Genomic DNA, 15,788 nt, shown 5'->3' on the forward strand with positions numbered 1-15,788 from the left:
TCCAGGTGCCATAATGGATTCATTAATCTCCTATTGATAGTTTTTTGCTGGTTTTCCCACTTTTTGCTATTCTAAGCACTGCTGCGAAGACTCTCCTTTTACCCCACCTGCCTGTGTCTGCTGCAGCTCACATGCTCCGCCTTCCAGCTGTCATAGCTGAGTCCCTGGGTCTCCTCGGCGGGGTGTGTCTATGGGCACAAGGCTGCCCTGCCACATGCCCCACCCCATAACCTTCCATCTGTGGCCGCTCCTTGTGAGACCCTAAACTCACGACCTCCCCTCCTGTCCTCTCCTCTCCACAAAGCCACCCTTATCGGAGACAGTCAGTCTGCTTCCCAGTTCCCCCAAGGCGAATCCAAAGTCCTCCACTGGCCCACCCACCTCTACCGACTCCTCCCTCACCCTCCGGTCAGGTCAAACGGCCCCAACCAGAGGCTCCCCGGGCCCTTTCATAAGACAGGAGCTTTTCTTCTCAGGTCCGGCTACAGGTACATTGTACCCGCACCTCACCGCAGGAGTGAGAGCCGCAGGGGCGGAGAGGGCTTAGTTCTTTTGCCTAAAGCCTGCCCTGACTCACCGAAGGCGGTCGTTAATGTGCGCAATGATTACAGAAACACAGAAATAAGGCTGGGGGTGGTGGCTCAAGCCTGTTATCCCAGCACTTTGGGAGGCCGAGGCAGGTGGAGCGCTTGAGGTCAGGAGTTCGAGACCAACCTGACCAACATGGTGAAACCCCATCTCTACTAAAGATACAAAAAAAAAAAAAAAAGGTGGGCATGGTGGCACATGTCTATAATCCCAACTACTTGGGAGACTGAGACAGGAAAATCACTTGAACCCGGGAGGCAGAGGTTGCAGTGAGCCCAGATCAAGCCACTGCACTCCAGGCTGGGCAACAGAGCGAGACTCCATCTCAACGTCCCCCACCCGCCCCGCCACACACAGAAACAAAATCTTAATCGTAGTAAGACACAGCTGAAAAGATATGACGGAATGACTCCCCGAGGCTACTGGATGCCACTCCTTCAATCATTTTCCATTCAGAAAACTTCAGATCAGATCATTTACCTATGTACGTTAAGACAAGGGGTCCTATATTAATGAATCTTCTCCGTCAAAATCCTGGTCAAAGTCAGAAAACAATCCCACCGGACTCCTGGGAGCATCTGATGTTGGAGAAACCTGGAGAAGTGGAGAAGCTGATCTGCAGGATTTGCAAACCGCGGCACTGCCCCCAGGGGGACCCGCAGCACCGGCGCCTCCCCGTGAGAGTCGGAGCCTCACTGAGACCCACACAGTCAGGATCTGCACCTCCAAAGGCTCCCCCAGGCGGCTCTGGGCACACGGAAGCTGGGAAGACAGCAAATGGGCCCCGGGGTTGGGGGGGCCCAGCACAGTCCAGCCTTTTCTCTTTTGCCTCCTGAAGACTTTCACTGTGGATGTGTGTTAGGGAAGGGGGGAGTGAAGAAAGAGACAGGGAGAGAAGATAGAGACTGAGTGATGCCTCCATTCTGCAGAGAAAAACACCGAGGCCCTATCTCAGCACTCGAGACAGTGGGGCCACGGCGGGACTTATTAAGTCTCTGCCTCTCAGTGCTCTGATCTGCCATGTGTCTGGCTGCCTCTTCCATCCTGACAAACACAATGACTGTAATTCCAAAGTACTGGGAGTTGGGGGTGAAGATGCAGAGAACGGAGGAGTGGGGAGGGAAACGGCAGCCTCTGGGCAGCTACTCTCTAATAAACACAAACACAACACCAGAAAGGGCTTGTAGAAAAGAAACATAAAATGCAACCCAACTACTGACACATGGCCCTCTGTTCCATATTCACCCGCACGTTCTTAACAGAAACGCAACTGTGAACATGCAATCTGGTATCCTGACATTTGCCCTGACCAGGTTGTTACCGCATCTTCATCTTTCTAATTTTAATTGCTTCTGACGGCCCATCCGACTGGTCGAGCTTATTTAAAGAGCCCTGATTCTCCCTGATAAAAGGTTGGAGTCCTGTATCAAAAGCTTTTAGTTTTCTGTAACCAAGGGGGAAAACATGCTTCTTTTGAAAGATGACAAAATGTCTAGCTTCGAAGGGTCATCCGAGTATGGCACACAAGGTGGTCTGCATTCATAGAAAATGATGCCATCATATAAATCTCCCACTGTGTGACGGGGTGACACCATCACTCATCATCTGCCTCCCAGACCCAGTAAGTTTTGCAAAATTAATTACTGCACTTTACACTGAAAAGATCCCATCAAAGAATGTGTGTGCACAGGATGGTGAGGGGCGCCGGAGGTGTGTGAGGAGAAATGGCACTGTTCTCAGTTTCCTCTTCCATCCTACTGGGCTCTGAAGCATTGCTTCGGAGATTTTCAATTTTATCTTATAATTAAATAATATGAACTCTACTGGGGGAAGAAAAGCAGCCCATCACATTGGTATTAAGCCTTAATATCATTTTTGCCATCTTGACTCCTATCGCTATAAAAAGTCATTTCCTATTCCCCTCACAAAACCACCCAAGGAATATTGCTTCAGATACCAAAGGTGCCCATGTGGGGCTCAAGCCTGGTGTCCAATAAATATGTGTGTCATTGACCTAATGCATGTCCAGTCAATTGAAACCTCACACTTCTGACTTCGGTTTTTAGGTTGTGATCTTGAAGTCTTAACAGTTTATACGCATTGATCTGAGGATATTGGAAACTTTTGATTAGAGAAGGTTGAATTCCTCTAAAGGACTTCATGAATGAAGAAGACAGCTAGAACCCCTGGTTTCCTGCTCCTCAGTGGAGATTCCAGGCGGGAGGCAGGCAGCAAACGCTTGTGTTCCTGTCAAGCGCCAGGCGTGGTGCTGGGCACGGGATGGACACCAGTGAAGACACAGCTACACGCAGCCCTGAACATCCCTGCAGCAGCCACAGGGCCTGGCCACACCAGGGAGCTCTGTGAACTCAGGGAAGCCGGTACACCTCGGGCATCCCTTGCTCATGTGTAAAGTGGGGATAAGTCAGTGCCCAGGATCACTGAGGGCCTGCCACATAACAGAGTCACTAAACGCTAGCTATTCTCACTAGGATTGGAAAGATTGAAGCTTACTACATTTCTGTGAACTTTCTATAAATACTGTATTGATGTTCACGTCACCACAGGCAAAAAGGACGCCGCTTTCGCATCCAGCCCACCCTAAGAATGCCCCTGGACTTCCCAGTACACTCAGCTCCACCAGGCACCAGGCCCTGCAGAAGCCACAACCTGTGACGAAGACAATGAGTCACTCTTGGTGTGTGGCACAGCGTGATGTGGCGGTGGGTACTTAGTCATGGTCAGTCCGCGATCCAGAGCTGTGGAGCTTATTTTAGGTTGGGTGAAAATCAATTTAAGTTTCCAGATATGTCTTGGGACAACAGAAGATACCCAAAGAAGCAGGGAAAAAAAAAATAAAAAACAAAAACCCACAGCCTGAGACAGAAGATACCCAAAGAAGAAGGAAAAAAAAAAAACAAAAAAAACCAAAAAACCCAGCCTGAGAAATACTTTCTTCATTCAAGGCCTGGGGAGTCAGGAATACAGGAAAGATATTTTCAATTTTATATTATAATTAAATAATATGAACTCTACTGGGAGAAGAAAAGCAGCCCATCGCGTTGGTATTAAGCCTTAATATCATTTTTGCCACCTTGACTCCTATCGCTATAAAAAGTTATTTTCTGTTCCCCTTACAAAACCACCCAAAGAATATCTGTGTAATTTTGAGCAAGTTGGGTTTTGCTCACTTTTGAGCATTAACTAGAATAAGGAGCTCCACCAAGAAAGGCCCCTGAAAAGCATGGTGGAGGCCTGACATGACGGCTCAGGTCTGTAATTCCAGCTCTTTGGGAGGCCAAGGCAGGAGGCTCACTAGAGGAGGCCAGGAGTTCAAGACCAGTCTCAGCAGCATAGTGAGATCCTGTCTCTACAAATAATAATAATAATTAGCCGGTCATGATGCTGCATTCCTGTCTTCCCTGCTACTCAGAAGGCTGAGGCAGGAGGATCACTTGAGCCCAGGAGTTTGAGGCTGCAGTGAGCTGTAACGGCACCACTACACTCCAGCCTGGGTGACAGAGCCAGACATAAGTACTCTTCGTGGTCTAAGGGAGAGTACAATATTTGGAATTAGGATCTGTTTTGCTCCTACCACAATCGCGTATGCACCTCACTCCCTTACCTAAGTTATTTTTCTTTGTGAGTCTTTCTCCCCACTTCCAAAATGAGGGCATGCCTCTCTTGGGACCATGTATCTAGGCTTGGAGATAAGAATTGTGAAGCTCCTAGTATACAAAATATTTTCAACAAATGGTAGCTATGGTCATTTTAATATATTGAATTGTACCATAATTTCACATCTGACAGATAATTCCCCTGAAATTGATACTTGAATGTGAATGTGTTCTCTGACCTCCAACTACAGGCAATAGTCTTCTATGTCAGGGAAAATCAAGTACTAATATAGAATCAGAATAAAATGGCAAAAAGAATGGGGGCACAACAGATAAATTCTCGAGGAATAACTTACTTAAAGGATTTGTAAATCTGTGGCAGCTAAGACCAGGCCCTCTAAGCACATCTGGAGGTGAACTTCCTTAAAAGAAATGGGTCCAAATGCTCCAACAGGTTCAAGATCATACCTCGGAAGGGTAAAGCTCTTTACAGAGTTTACAAAAAAATTGTGACTTCGGCTCTGCCAGGGAAAGAAAGCCCAGGCGACCCGCCATGGCGGGCTTTCCCAGGGACAGCCCAGGTGTGACCCACGTGGGCTCAAGGCCACCGTATTTGATGCCATCTGCAGAGCTGAGAGCAGCTGTCTCCCATTAACCCGAGGCTGTACCAACCAAGCCACGTTCCCACATAATACTGGTTTCCAAAGTACCTTTTTCCCCAGAAGAGAAGAGGCGTGGACTTACTAACCTCCAATATGTGTAACTCCTCCCAGGTGGCAAAACCAGGGCAACAGAGAACACGGAGATTCTGCCAATGTATCCTAATTTCACGTACCTGTACACAAACTCCCAAGCATTTTAGCAAGCTTTTGGACATGGAGCTCAAAAGAATGACCCATAAATACTTTCCAATACATACAGCATCTTAATGTGTTTTTCTTTCTTTTTTATTTTTTGTAGACACAGAGTCTCATGATGTTGTCCAGGCTGCTCTGGAACTCCTGGGCTCAAGCGACCCTCCTGCCTCAGCCTCCGAAAGCACTGGGATGACAAGCATGAGCCACTGTGCAGGACCCACAGCACTTAAATTCCAAAATCACCTTGAAACCCTGACCTTCCACCTGCCCTGGTGGCTTCCAGAGGTCAGTTCCTCTTCCCGTGCCGAAGGTTTCTTGTCTTTCGCGGCCCAGGTAAGGTCACTCCAGGTGCTCCCTCTGCTTCTGAAGGCCTTTGACTGAGAAGCCACTCTGGGTCCTATTAGGACCCCAAGGCGGCTCCATTCGTACTCGCACATCTCCCGGCCGGTTTAAGTCACGCTGGCCAGGCTATTTCCACTTCACTCTCCTAATTTCTCCAATCCCATCCTCTGCTGCATCACCTTTTCTTTCTCTGAGAACCCAACCCTGCAGGAGGAACGCTGATGCTGGGGTCCTTTAACTAGAACGCTAACGCCAGAGCACTTCCCCGGGCGCTGGGGGGCGGGCTGCCGGGCGGGGCCTGGCGCTGCCACCGGGGTGTCCCGCGGGGGCGGGGGCGCTGGGCCTAGGGAGGCTGCGCTGCTGGCTCGGGGAGCGCGCGGCGTACTGATGTCAGGGCCAGGGCGCATGGAGACGACGGGCCGGGCATCACGTAGGCGCTCGCGGCGGGCGGGGCGGCGCTGACAGCGCCCCAACATGCAGCACCCGTGCCGCCCCGCGCGCTCAAGGGCGAAGGGAAGGTCACCGGGACCGAGGGCGGGGGCCCATTCCCGCTCCATCCTTGTGCAGTGCGCGGTCCCGAAACGGGAGGAAATCCGCCATCCGCGCCTTTCCACGCATCTGCGGCAGGAGGAACCGGGAAAATAAAAATCAAAACCCAGCTCCGGGCGCGTCGCGTCTCCAGCCCGCGCTATCACTAAGGCTCCCAGGTGGCGTTCGCCTGGGAAGCGCCGATCTACCCGCCAGGGGCTGCGCGGCCTGGGGCGCTCCACCGTCCGGGCACCGGCGCCCTCACGTGCACCCGGGGCCTGGGGCGCGCAGTCTCCACCACCTCCGGCTCTTCAATGTTAAATGTCCTCCTGGCGCGCCCGCGTCGTGGACCCAGACTCGGGTCTCTCCTGGAGAGCCGCTTCCACATTGCAGGGCAGGGGAAACCCAGAGCCCGCGCCGCGGCGCCGCTGACGTCCCGGAGTCCCCGCTTCCTGGTCCTTCTCGTCCGCGGAGGTCTGCGGGGAGGGCCTGGGACCCATTTTAGTTTTCGGTTTTCTCACGAGCCGAAAGGCAACAGCACATGCGAGCGCAGGAAACCCATTTTTAAAATCTCCCAGCGGAAACGCGAGGGGCTGCCGGACCGCCTCGGAGACGCCAGGCGGGAACCCAGAGCACTCCCTCCGCGTCCCGCATTGCAGCAGCCAGGACCCCGCCCACGCCGCGCGGGGCACGAGGCGACAGGAGGCGCGCGGGGACCTGGCCGTTTCTTCCTCGACATGCTGGGGGGCGGCGTGGGGCAGAGTTGAAGGGCGGGGGGCCACTTAGGAAGTGATCGCGCTGTACCCACGCTTCGGAGGGGAAGCCCGGCCGGGTCCTACAGCTCAGAGGCAGAACGACTCCCGAGGGTCCTCCAGGCGACCCCCTCTGTCAGGCTCAATTTAAAACATAAACCGGAGGGCGTGGAAAGCTCACTATCTTCCGGATGGAGGTTCCTATCGCCATGTCCCTTCCTCCTCCGCCCCACCCGGCAAGGACCCGGGGGCTGCCTTGCTGGCTCACGCCGCCCCGCAGGTACCCCTGCCGCTGCCGGGCACGGGCTTCTCCCCAGTTCTCCCCATCGCTTCCCCGCTCTTCTCCCTGGTTCTTCCCATCGCTCCTCCACCTTTCCCCGCGTCCTCCCATCGCTTCCCCCCTCTTCTGCCCCATCCCCCAAATCCCCTTCGCCTTGTTCTCCTCGGCTCCGTCCGCCCCTCCCTCGCCGCCGGGAGGGGGGTGCGCACCTTGAGCATCCTCGCCTCTGGTCAGCACGCCGACTGCCTTGCCGGCCCCGGAGAGGTGCTGCAGGAACTTCCGCAAGGAGCCCTTAGGGGCCTGGGAGTCGTCAGTGTCCATGGCGAGGAGGTCGAGGGGAGCCGCTAGTCCCGGTGCGCAGTAGGCAATGTGGACCCTGCCCGCGCGCGCGGGAGTCGGAACTGCTGCCCCGCCCCGCCCCAGGGCCAATGGGCGGTGACGGGCGGGGCCCGAGCGCACGGGAGGGGCTGCGGGAGCGGGGGCGTGGCTAGGTGCAGGGAAAGGGGCAGGTGCGGGCGGGGTGCGGGAGTGGGCAGGAGCACCTACGCCGGGGTCGTCGTAGGTGGGGGCCGTGCTAGCGGTGAGGTGGGCCGCAGACGTGGGGATAGCGCCACAGGTAGGCGGGGTCCCTGCGGGTGGGGCCGCGTCTCTGGTGCTCGAGACTCGCGGGTGGGCTGGAAGGCTCTGGTTGGGGACTTCAGGGATACCCGGAGTGCCACAGGTGGGGGCAGGGGCAGCGTCCGGGGGAGGGGAGACCACAGGGGGGCGGGGGTCACATCGTTTGGGGGGCGCGCCAGGGTGGGGCGGGATAGAACGCGGGGAGCATCTCCCGGGCCGGGTGAGGGAGACCTTGAGTGGGCGCGAACGTCTGGGCGGGGGGAAGCCCTGCACTTGCGGGGAGCGCCGATGGCGGGGCGGGGTGGAATTGGGGCGTGGAGACCCCACCTGGATGCGGAAGTTCGCAGCAGGCCCGGCCGCTCCGGCGGTTGTTGGCGCAGAGCCCCGCTGCGCGCACAGCTTCTAGTTGCCGGCAGGATTCCTCCTGGGGCTGCGCTGGGAGCCTCCGGGCGTGGCTTCCTCGACCTTCGCCCCCAGGTATTCTCTGTAGTCTGAGGTCGGGAAGGACGAACGGAGAGTAGATCCTCCAGGTGGTGGGAAAAACTGAGCGCGGTGGGCTTAGCTATGACGAAGCTGCGATTTCCCGGGCCCACGGGGGCTGTGGCGTCCACTCGGTTCCTGCTAATCCCACTGTATTATAAGGTGGGGAGAGTCAGCTTGCATAGTGAAACCAAAGAGAGCTGCGAGATGGAGAGTGAGAGTGAGAAACCAAGAGAGTGAGACACACACACACACACACAAACACACAGAGAGAGAGAGGGAAAGAGAGGGAGAGTGAGAGAGACAGAGAGAGAGACAGAAAAAGTCAGAGAAGCAGAGACACAGAGAGACATAGAAAGATAGAGAAAGATGAGGGGAAGAGAGAAACAGAGACACACAGAGTCTTAAAAAGAGACACAGAGAGACAGAGCAACCAGGAGAGAGACACAGAGAGGGAGAAACAGAGACAATTTAAACCAAAAGAGAAAAACAGACCAGAAAAGAAAAACAACTAGTAGAGCTCGGAACTGCGAAGGTGGCATCATTCCGTTAGTCTCGGGTTTTGCTTCCTGGGTTTGTGACATGGTCAGAGTCCTTGTCTTTGATTTCCTAACACAAGTTGTTAAAGTTGGAAGTGAGTGTGAAATTGAGTTAGTCTAGCTTTATTCTTTCACGGATGAGAAGTGAATTATCTTCAGCAAGGTGGGTGCAGGCGTGGTCCCCGGGGGTCACTGTGGTGAACAGGCTGCCCTTGTGGGCAGCCAAGTTCGTCATCACTGGGACAGAGCCCAGGACACTTCCCCGGCTGGCCAGCCTTTTCCTAGAACCCCACACATTGCAAAGGATGGAGTCCAGATCTATACCATAAAGAAACGAGGGTGGTTACAGAAAGCACCACGATCTCAGCTGAGTGGCTCTGAGCACCCCAACGTTGGGGCACCTCAGTACAGGTTGGGGCAGCTCAGGCTGTGCCCAGCAGGGAGGCCGGCCCGATCAAGCTGCGGTCTCCACCCTGAGAGTGTGGGCTCCTTCCCCCAGCTCGGGTTAAAGCATCGTGTGTCCACCTGTGCAGTGACTGGTCCCAGTGGCCCTGGAGGGCTGAAACCCTAGATCCCGCCACTGGTCCAGGGCATCCGTTTCCCCTTCCTGCAGTTCCTGTGTCTGTGTGTCCAGGGGGCTCCGATCCCTGTCTTAGGACCATGGCTGAGGGGACAAGTTCACCCGCTTTGGAGCTGGCCCGGATCTTGGTTCTGTGGATCCTCGCTGTGTGGCTCTGGAACAGTTCTGTCCTCAGGAGATGGATCCTCACAGCCGCCTCTTGGGGCCATGAGGAGAATTAATAGGACGACCCCCGGGTAGCTGCTCAAAGCCCTGTGTGGGGCCAGCCCTGTGTCTCCACCAGTTCCTTTGCTCTGTGCTCCCCCCCACTGTCACATCGCCAGCCTTTATTTCCTTTTCCTTGGACCCAGACAGCGAATGCTCCGCTGGTCTTGGCAGCCCCTTCTCTAGTCTGTCCTCAAATCACTTCCTGACGGACAGCCCTGACTAGCCATCAACGTGACCAAAACCCCACAAAATAGAACCCAACTTTCCTATTAAGCTGTACAGAGCTGTCCCAGCCCCACTTCCCACAGGCTGGCCTCATTCGCCATGGGATCCATGGTTCTCACCTGGGGCTGGGGGTGCCCCTGGCATCTGGTGGGGAGTGTCAGGGATGTCCCTCCAGGCCCAGTACAGTCCCCCAGCTGGTGGCCGGCAGACAGCAGCACCCAACCTGATGTCCCTGTGGCTTCTGGTTCCCCGAGGCTGGCTGTGCTTTGCTGCCTCTACATGCTCTCAGATGGGTGCCCTCTCTCCACCTTCACTGGTTAGCAGTGTTCCATCCATTAGAGCTCAAAGCACTGCCTCCCGGCAATGCAGCCCCTTCTCCTGGCCTGCCGTCTGCCTGTGCCCCGAGGTCTGTACCGTGTCCTCACGGACCGATCAGAGCGAGGCTCCCAGGGATGGAGAGGTTCCTGCTTGTGTCTGCTTGTGTCTCTGTCCCGTCTTCTCTGGACCTGGCACCGTGGCCTTTGCCGACAGAGGTCTTGGGTTGATTGTCAGTGAAGCAGACAATCTATATGGCTCTAAATGGCTGTGAACATGCTTGATTGGGTTATTTTAAAATAATTGTATATGTAAACATTTGAGTGTGACACAGGTGGATTTTTGGGCTAATGGTCTTGTTCTTCAGGGAGTAACCACAGGCCCATCCACAAGGACCATTTCCAGCTAATTTATGGAACGCTGTTCTACCTGGTTAATTTTCAACGTTATCTCAGCCTGAGAGGTAGGTCAGCATGTGACGAAGTTCACTGGTTTGAATCCTAATCTGCTCCTTAGGAGCTGCACCTTCCATGCCTTCGTTTCTTCCTTGGTTAGGTAGGGAAGGTATGAGCTACCTCAGAGTTGTGAGTGAGGCCTGCATCGAGTGACCGCATTAAAGTGACAAGGACTGCACCCGGAGTGTTGATATTTAAAGACCTTTAAACATCGCGATGCCGCATTTTGGTACCCAGGTAAAACAGTAAAGTTATTTCAGATGCAGACACAGACCCTCGGTGAGGTGGGGGACTGATGGCAGGAGGTGGACCACCGACCCTGTAACGAGGGCGTGGTCTGTTCGAGGCTGAACGAAGTGCACATCATTGCATGTACCACGGAGGTCCCTCTCGTGAAGTCCTGGAAGGGTCCATGTGGCTGAGCCGTGTGGTCTGTCCATGACGTCCGGCAGGAGCAGAGCTTTCGGGTGCAGCCTTGCTCTTGTGCGCACAGCCCTCAACGGTCTCAAAAGTCTGAGGCTTAAAGCAGGCTTGGGGTTTCCTTACACCTCCTGGACATCTAATTTGCCTGGCAAACATGTTTTTCTTGGGTGTAAAGGTGAAGGAGTGGGTGATTCTGGTGAAAGTGTACTAATTACTGCACTTCTGGGTCAGTGGCGCTTGGTTGAAGACACTATCTGCCCTGGATGGACATCTCTGGGGTGGTGAGAACCGGTGGCTGGATGTCGCGGGGTTGCCAAGAAGATGCCAATTTTTTCCTTTTTCCTCAGTAACAACACCCTACTTTGTTTAGGGAAGCAGTGCACCCAGCTGAAAATCCAATTCTCTTGCACGGCAGAGCGGCTGGTGACACAGGTCCAGATGCTGGGATGCTGATGGGGGGTCCTGGAGTGGGAGGTGTCAGGAGACTTTCCAGACCCACAGCAGCCCTGGGCTCTTGTCCGGCCTTCTTGCCCGAGGCATGACCCCTGGAGGGAAAGCAGCTTCGGGGGCCCGAGGGCCAGAAGGCAGAGTCCTGGTGTGTGGGGCAGGCCTGGGCCAGGCTCCTCGGAGGATGTCACAGAGCTGCTGCCCATGAGGGGACCACCCACCTCTGAGCCCCATGCAGATTTTCCTCTGTAGCCGAGCGAAATCCTGGTACGGTGAATGAGGCAGTCAGAGGCACCTTTTGTGGAAGGAGGACAAAGCTGGAGAGAAAGAGGTTTTCCTAAAGGCACAAGGCGCTGATTCTGCATTAGGGATAATTCCTAGGAGTGTGGTTGCTGGTGGGTGGAAAACTGTAGCCAGAGAATAAGTGGGAGTGGCACTTGCTGGTATTTAACTGATTCGTTCACGAATGGTCCGAACAGTTCCAGAGAAAAGAACATTTCGGACACAGAAGTTTTCACCCTGCCTGACAATCAGCCTGACCGTGGGCTGTTCCATCCTTCCTGGGCGACACTGAGAGGGTCTCAGGCCCTTCCGACCCTGTGCTGGCATTTCCCCAGGGTGTGTGCCCCATCCCGAATAGGCTGGAATGCCTCTGGTTGCAGCTGAGCCTCTTGAAAAGGGAAGAGACATGTGATGTGCTCTGGCTGAACAGGAAAATGAGGGAGGACAGGGAGAGGGGCCTGGAGGTGAGGAGGATGGTGAGCAACACTGGGGACAGAGGACGTAGGGTAACACCAGGGACAGGGGGATGGAGGGTAACGCCGGGGACAGGGGCATGGAGGGTAACGCCGGAGACAGGGGATGGAGGGTAACACCACTTCTCCAGGTGCCTTTGGGGGATGCTGCCGCCTCTCGCACCCCAGAGTGAAGTCAACAGGATTCTGTCCCGAGGAGCCCCAGAGCCTGGCAGCTGGGATTGTCGCAGTATGAACCACTGTTCACTAGCTCTGCACCCTGGGACAGGCTCCCTGGTGTTTCCACCCTGGTTTCCCATCTGGACAGTGGGACCCTGAGTGTCCCCGTCCCAGCTGCGCCCAGAGCCCTGGACTCCAGCGTGTCGTCGGCACTCATTAGCGTTTCTCTTGTTGTGGTCCGTGGATGAAGTGGCTCTCTCTTTGTGTGTTCACAGCCCTCCTGCTCACTTTACCTTCTGGGAACACTTTTTACATAGCTTCGTATGTGGGGAGGACTCGAGTGATTAATCGAATGTTTCATCAGGTGCAGTTCTTCTGTTTCCCAGTTTTGACACAACATTTGGTGAAATTTCCAGGGACTCCTGTGGTCAGCCTCGTGGTTTCACTCTGTCACTTTCTAATGCAGTATTCTTTGGGAGTCTTTTCAATTAAGCGCCATCATTTAAAAATAAGTTTTATAATATGCAGTTTCAGGTTAATTCTTTACCTTTGGGTCTCAGGCAGTAGCTACCTACCTGTGAGTAGTCACAAAGTTTCACGCAGTTTTCTCTAGGCGTCCCTGGCTCGTAGCTCAGCAGGTCCCTTCAGATGAGTCAGCCAGCTGTGTACCTGCATGTTCAGGATACTTGTCAGGGGCCTTCCTCAGAGCAAGACCGACGCTTACCTCATCCTTGGGACTTTGGAGCCCACCCTGGAGAGACTCCAGCCACGTCCTAAGGGGCCGTCCGGGTCCCACAGGCTGGTGGGAGTGACTTCTGAGACACTCCAGACCACACTTTGTGTTCCTACACCCCACAAAGCCACTTAAAGTGCCGTGTTCTGGTGCTGTGTGCCTCACCAGTGTGCCACACAAGCCTGCACCGGGATCTGAGCGGGCGCTGCCTTCCTCAGGCTATGCTTAAGTTTTGGGGCAACTGGAGCACTCGTGGCTGTGATTCTTGCCACTGTCTGGGCTTCCCTAGAGGGTCTCACCCGCAGCCTGAGGACCACATCGGCAGCCACCGAGGAGCCGCCAGGTGCGGCCTTGGTCCCACTCAGTCCTTTTCGACTTTGGTGAGAGAGGAGACAGCAAAACTTCAGCTGGGAGCCCCAGGCCTTCTCTGCTTGGGGCCCTGGGACTGACATAGCACAGATCCTGCCATCCACGTGCTGGGGGCCCCGCTGTGCGGCTCCCTCCTCTGGTTAGGGGCTGCACCCTTGGGCTGGGCACCTCCTGGTTCTCACACTCAGGGGCCCAGGGAGGGTGGTGGATGAAGAGAGAAGGAGAAGGGTGGCAGTTTGAGCCCAATTGTGTTGGCTTCGTCTTCCGCCTCTTGTCCCTAAGTACATTGGCAAAGTTTTCCAGGTGAAAACTCAGAAGGGATTTTTAATGACTGGAATCTGTGAATTCCATGGAAGCCAAGTCTGTCCACCTCTTTCACCCACCTCATTTCTCCCCGTTGGGGCTGATTTTGGCAGCGTTCATAGGGGCAGGGACGGAAGGGGTGGGGGCCAGCCATCGGCCCTGTGTCCCTCCTCTCCTCCCCTCAGCGCCACAGCATTTCGGTGTCATCCCCTTCCCTGCACGCGTCCTCATGAAAACCAAGTGTGGCTGGAGGGAGATGCCTGCGCCCACTCCCGTGACCTTCCCGGCCAGCCTGGCTGCAGCGGCCTCTCGGCAGGCATCTGTCTGGTGCTGCCTCCGTGCCCCTCCCATCACCTGACGCTCGTGTTCCTGAATCTTCACACGTGTGCTCTGTGCAGCCACCTCACAGGCTCCCTGGGAACGGAGACAGTGTCTCATGCCGGTCAGAATGCTCTTCTCTGTCCACTGAATAGTCCAACACAGAATCATTCCTCTGTGATTATTTATGCTTTGTTATGTAGAACTGGAATAAAGAAAAAGTGAATTTAGACATTACAGCCATCAGGTTGAAGCTTAGTAATTGCATTAGGGAATTAAATGGAAGCATTTGAGCTTCTCGAGTTCTAATTCCACATCTTCATATCCCCATCACCCCATACCCAGTGTCTAACAGAGCTCTTGGTCTAGGAGTTTCTTGATAAATGCTTATTGAATTGAACTGGACTGAGCTTAACATTCCCACCCAGAGTTAGAAGCCAGTCCCTGAACAAATTGCATTTAGAATATGAGTTTGACGTTACTGTGGTAAGGGTTATCCTACACGTCATAATTCCTAGTCAATATCGGGTATTTAGTCAAATAGTCTCAAGTATAGAGAAGCATAGGCCTATCTGGCAAAAGGGCAAGGCACGGTGCTTTAGGTCCAGGTCCCCAATATCAACTATGAAAATAAAACATCAACTCCAATGACAGCCCTGTCTTCAGCTGGTCACTGTTTACACTGACAATTATAAACAGCTTGAACTTGCTGTCCTGAGAGGCAACACACCCTCCATTCTCTCTGCAGTGTAGCTGCCTTGGTGGATGGAACATGCCGCTCCTCCTTCCCTCTCCCTATCCCTCCCTCCCCCCTCCTCTCTCCCTCCCTCTCCCCTCCTCTCTCCCTCCCTCTCCCCTCCTCTCTCCCTCCTTCCCCCCTCCTTCTTCCTATCTTCTCTCACCTTTATCTCCCCACCTTCTCTCCTGGACAAGGGGCAGAAGAGAGGAGACCTCCGGAATCTTCTGCTTCATCCAAGCAGCTTGAGAGCAGCATCAACAGCTGCAATTTGGCTGCCGCAACAGGTGCCTCAGGGCAGCCTTTCTAATGGGAATCCTGGAATCATGTCTTTCCTTAATGTGTCCTAAAGGCTGGAGGACATGAAGTGAAACAATGCTCCATGCTCAGTCCTGTGATTTTGTGTAGTTATTGGACTTACTTTGAAATTAAACTAAATGATACCCAAGGTGGAGCATGAAAAAAAAGAAAAAACAGGCTATGGTGTTTGAAAAGCAAACAAAACCATTTGGTTTGTTGTTTTGTTCTTAGACCTTCACAGGCTCCTAGGTCACACGTTTCAGTTTCTTAGCAAGTGACATTCTCTGCAGAAGCTGTGTCAGTCTCTTGTTTGATGATGTCAGCCACAGCAGAAAGAAGCACTCCGTAGGCCCCGTGCTCAGCACCTTGGCGTGAGCTCCTGCCATCTTCTGTTCATGCTCATCACAGCTCTGTGAAGTAGGCATCCTCCTGATCCCTGTGGGAGGATGGAGGATGGAGGCGGAAGGGTGAGTGATGGCAGGATCACATGAGGGGTCTCTCCCGAAGTAGGGAGGGGAACCGGCCCAGGACCTAACTGCCCATCGCATCCTTCTTCCTCCTCCTCTGCCTCTCTGTGACTGTTTGACTCAGGCTGCAGGGACAGACATAAGTATGTGCAGAGCCTGTGTGCACCCCTGGGAATTTGTGCTCATATTGGCAGGGAGGGATGTGAGGTTGTACAGAGCGTGTGTGCATACCTTGGCAGTGTATGCTGGCGTTGGCAGGGACAGATGTGAGCGCGTATGGAATGTGTGTGCACACCTTGGGGATGTGTGCTGGCATTGGCAGGGACAGATGTGTACAGAGCGTGTGTGCACACCTCGGGGTGTGTGCTGTTGTTGGCATGAACAGACGTGAGCGT

At 54.3% G+C, this 15,788-nt stretch overlaps 1 protein-coding gene across 1 annotated transcript; it reads right to left on the bottom strand.

The window, feature by feature from the left end:
* Positions 1–5,110: 5,110 nt before the first annotated feature.
* LOC140711088 (uncharacterized) lies at positions 5,111–13,726 on the bottom strand. The gene is made up of 6 exons (XM_073014001.1): positions 13,653–13,726; positions 13,200–13,275; positions 11,475–11,548; positions 7,910–8,073; positions 7,174–7,659; positions 5,111–6,022 (listed from the first exon to the last, which is right to left on the bottom strand). The coding sequence occupies exons 1-6, from the start codon at positions 13,724–13,726 to the stop codon at positions 5,748–5,750; spliced, it is 1,149 nt and encodes a 382-aa protein (XP_072870102.1). The 3' UTR covers positions 5,111–5,747.
* Between the last annotated feature and the right edge of the window lie 2,062 nt (positions 13,727–15,788).

Source organism: Chlorocebus sabaeus, unplaced genomic scaffold, assembly GCF_047675955.1.
Source record: "Chlorocebus sabaeus isolate Y175 unplaced genomic scaffold, mChlSab1.0.hap1 unalloc_scaffold_152, whole genome shotgun sequence".
Classification (NCBI taxonomy): Eukaryota; Metazoa; Chordata; class Mammalia; order Primates; family Cercopithecidae; genus Chlorocebus; species Chlorocebus sabaeus.

Coding starts and splice junctions, on each gene's coding strand:
- LOC140711088 (XM_073014001.1), bottom strand. CDS start 13,726: ATGGCTGGCCCCCACCCCTTCCGTCCCTGCCCCTATGAACGCTGCCAA. Junction 13,276..13,652: donor CCCCAACGGGGAGAAATGAG/GTGGGTGAAAGA, acceptor CTCTCACCAAAG/TCGAAAAGGACTGAGTGGGA. Junction 11,549..13,199: donor ATGTGGTCCTCAGGCTGCGG/GTGAGACCCTCT, acceptor CTTCCACAAAAG/GTGCCTCTGACTGCCTCATT.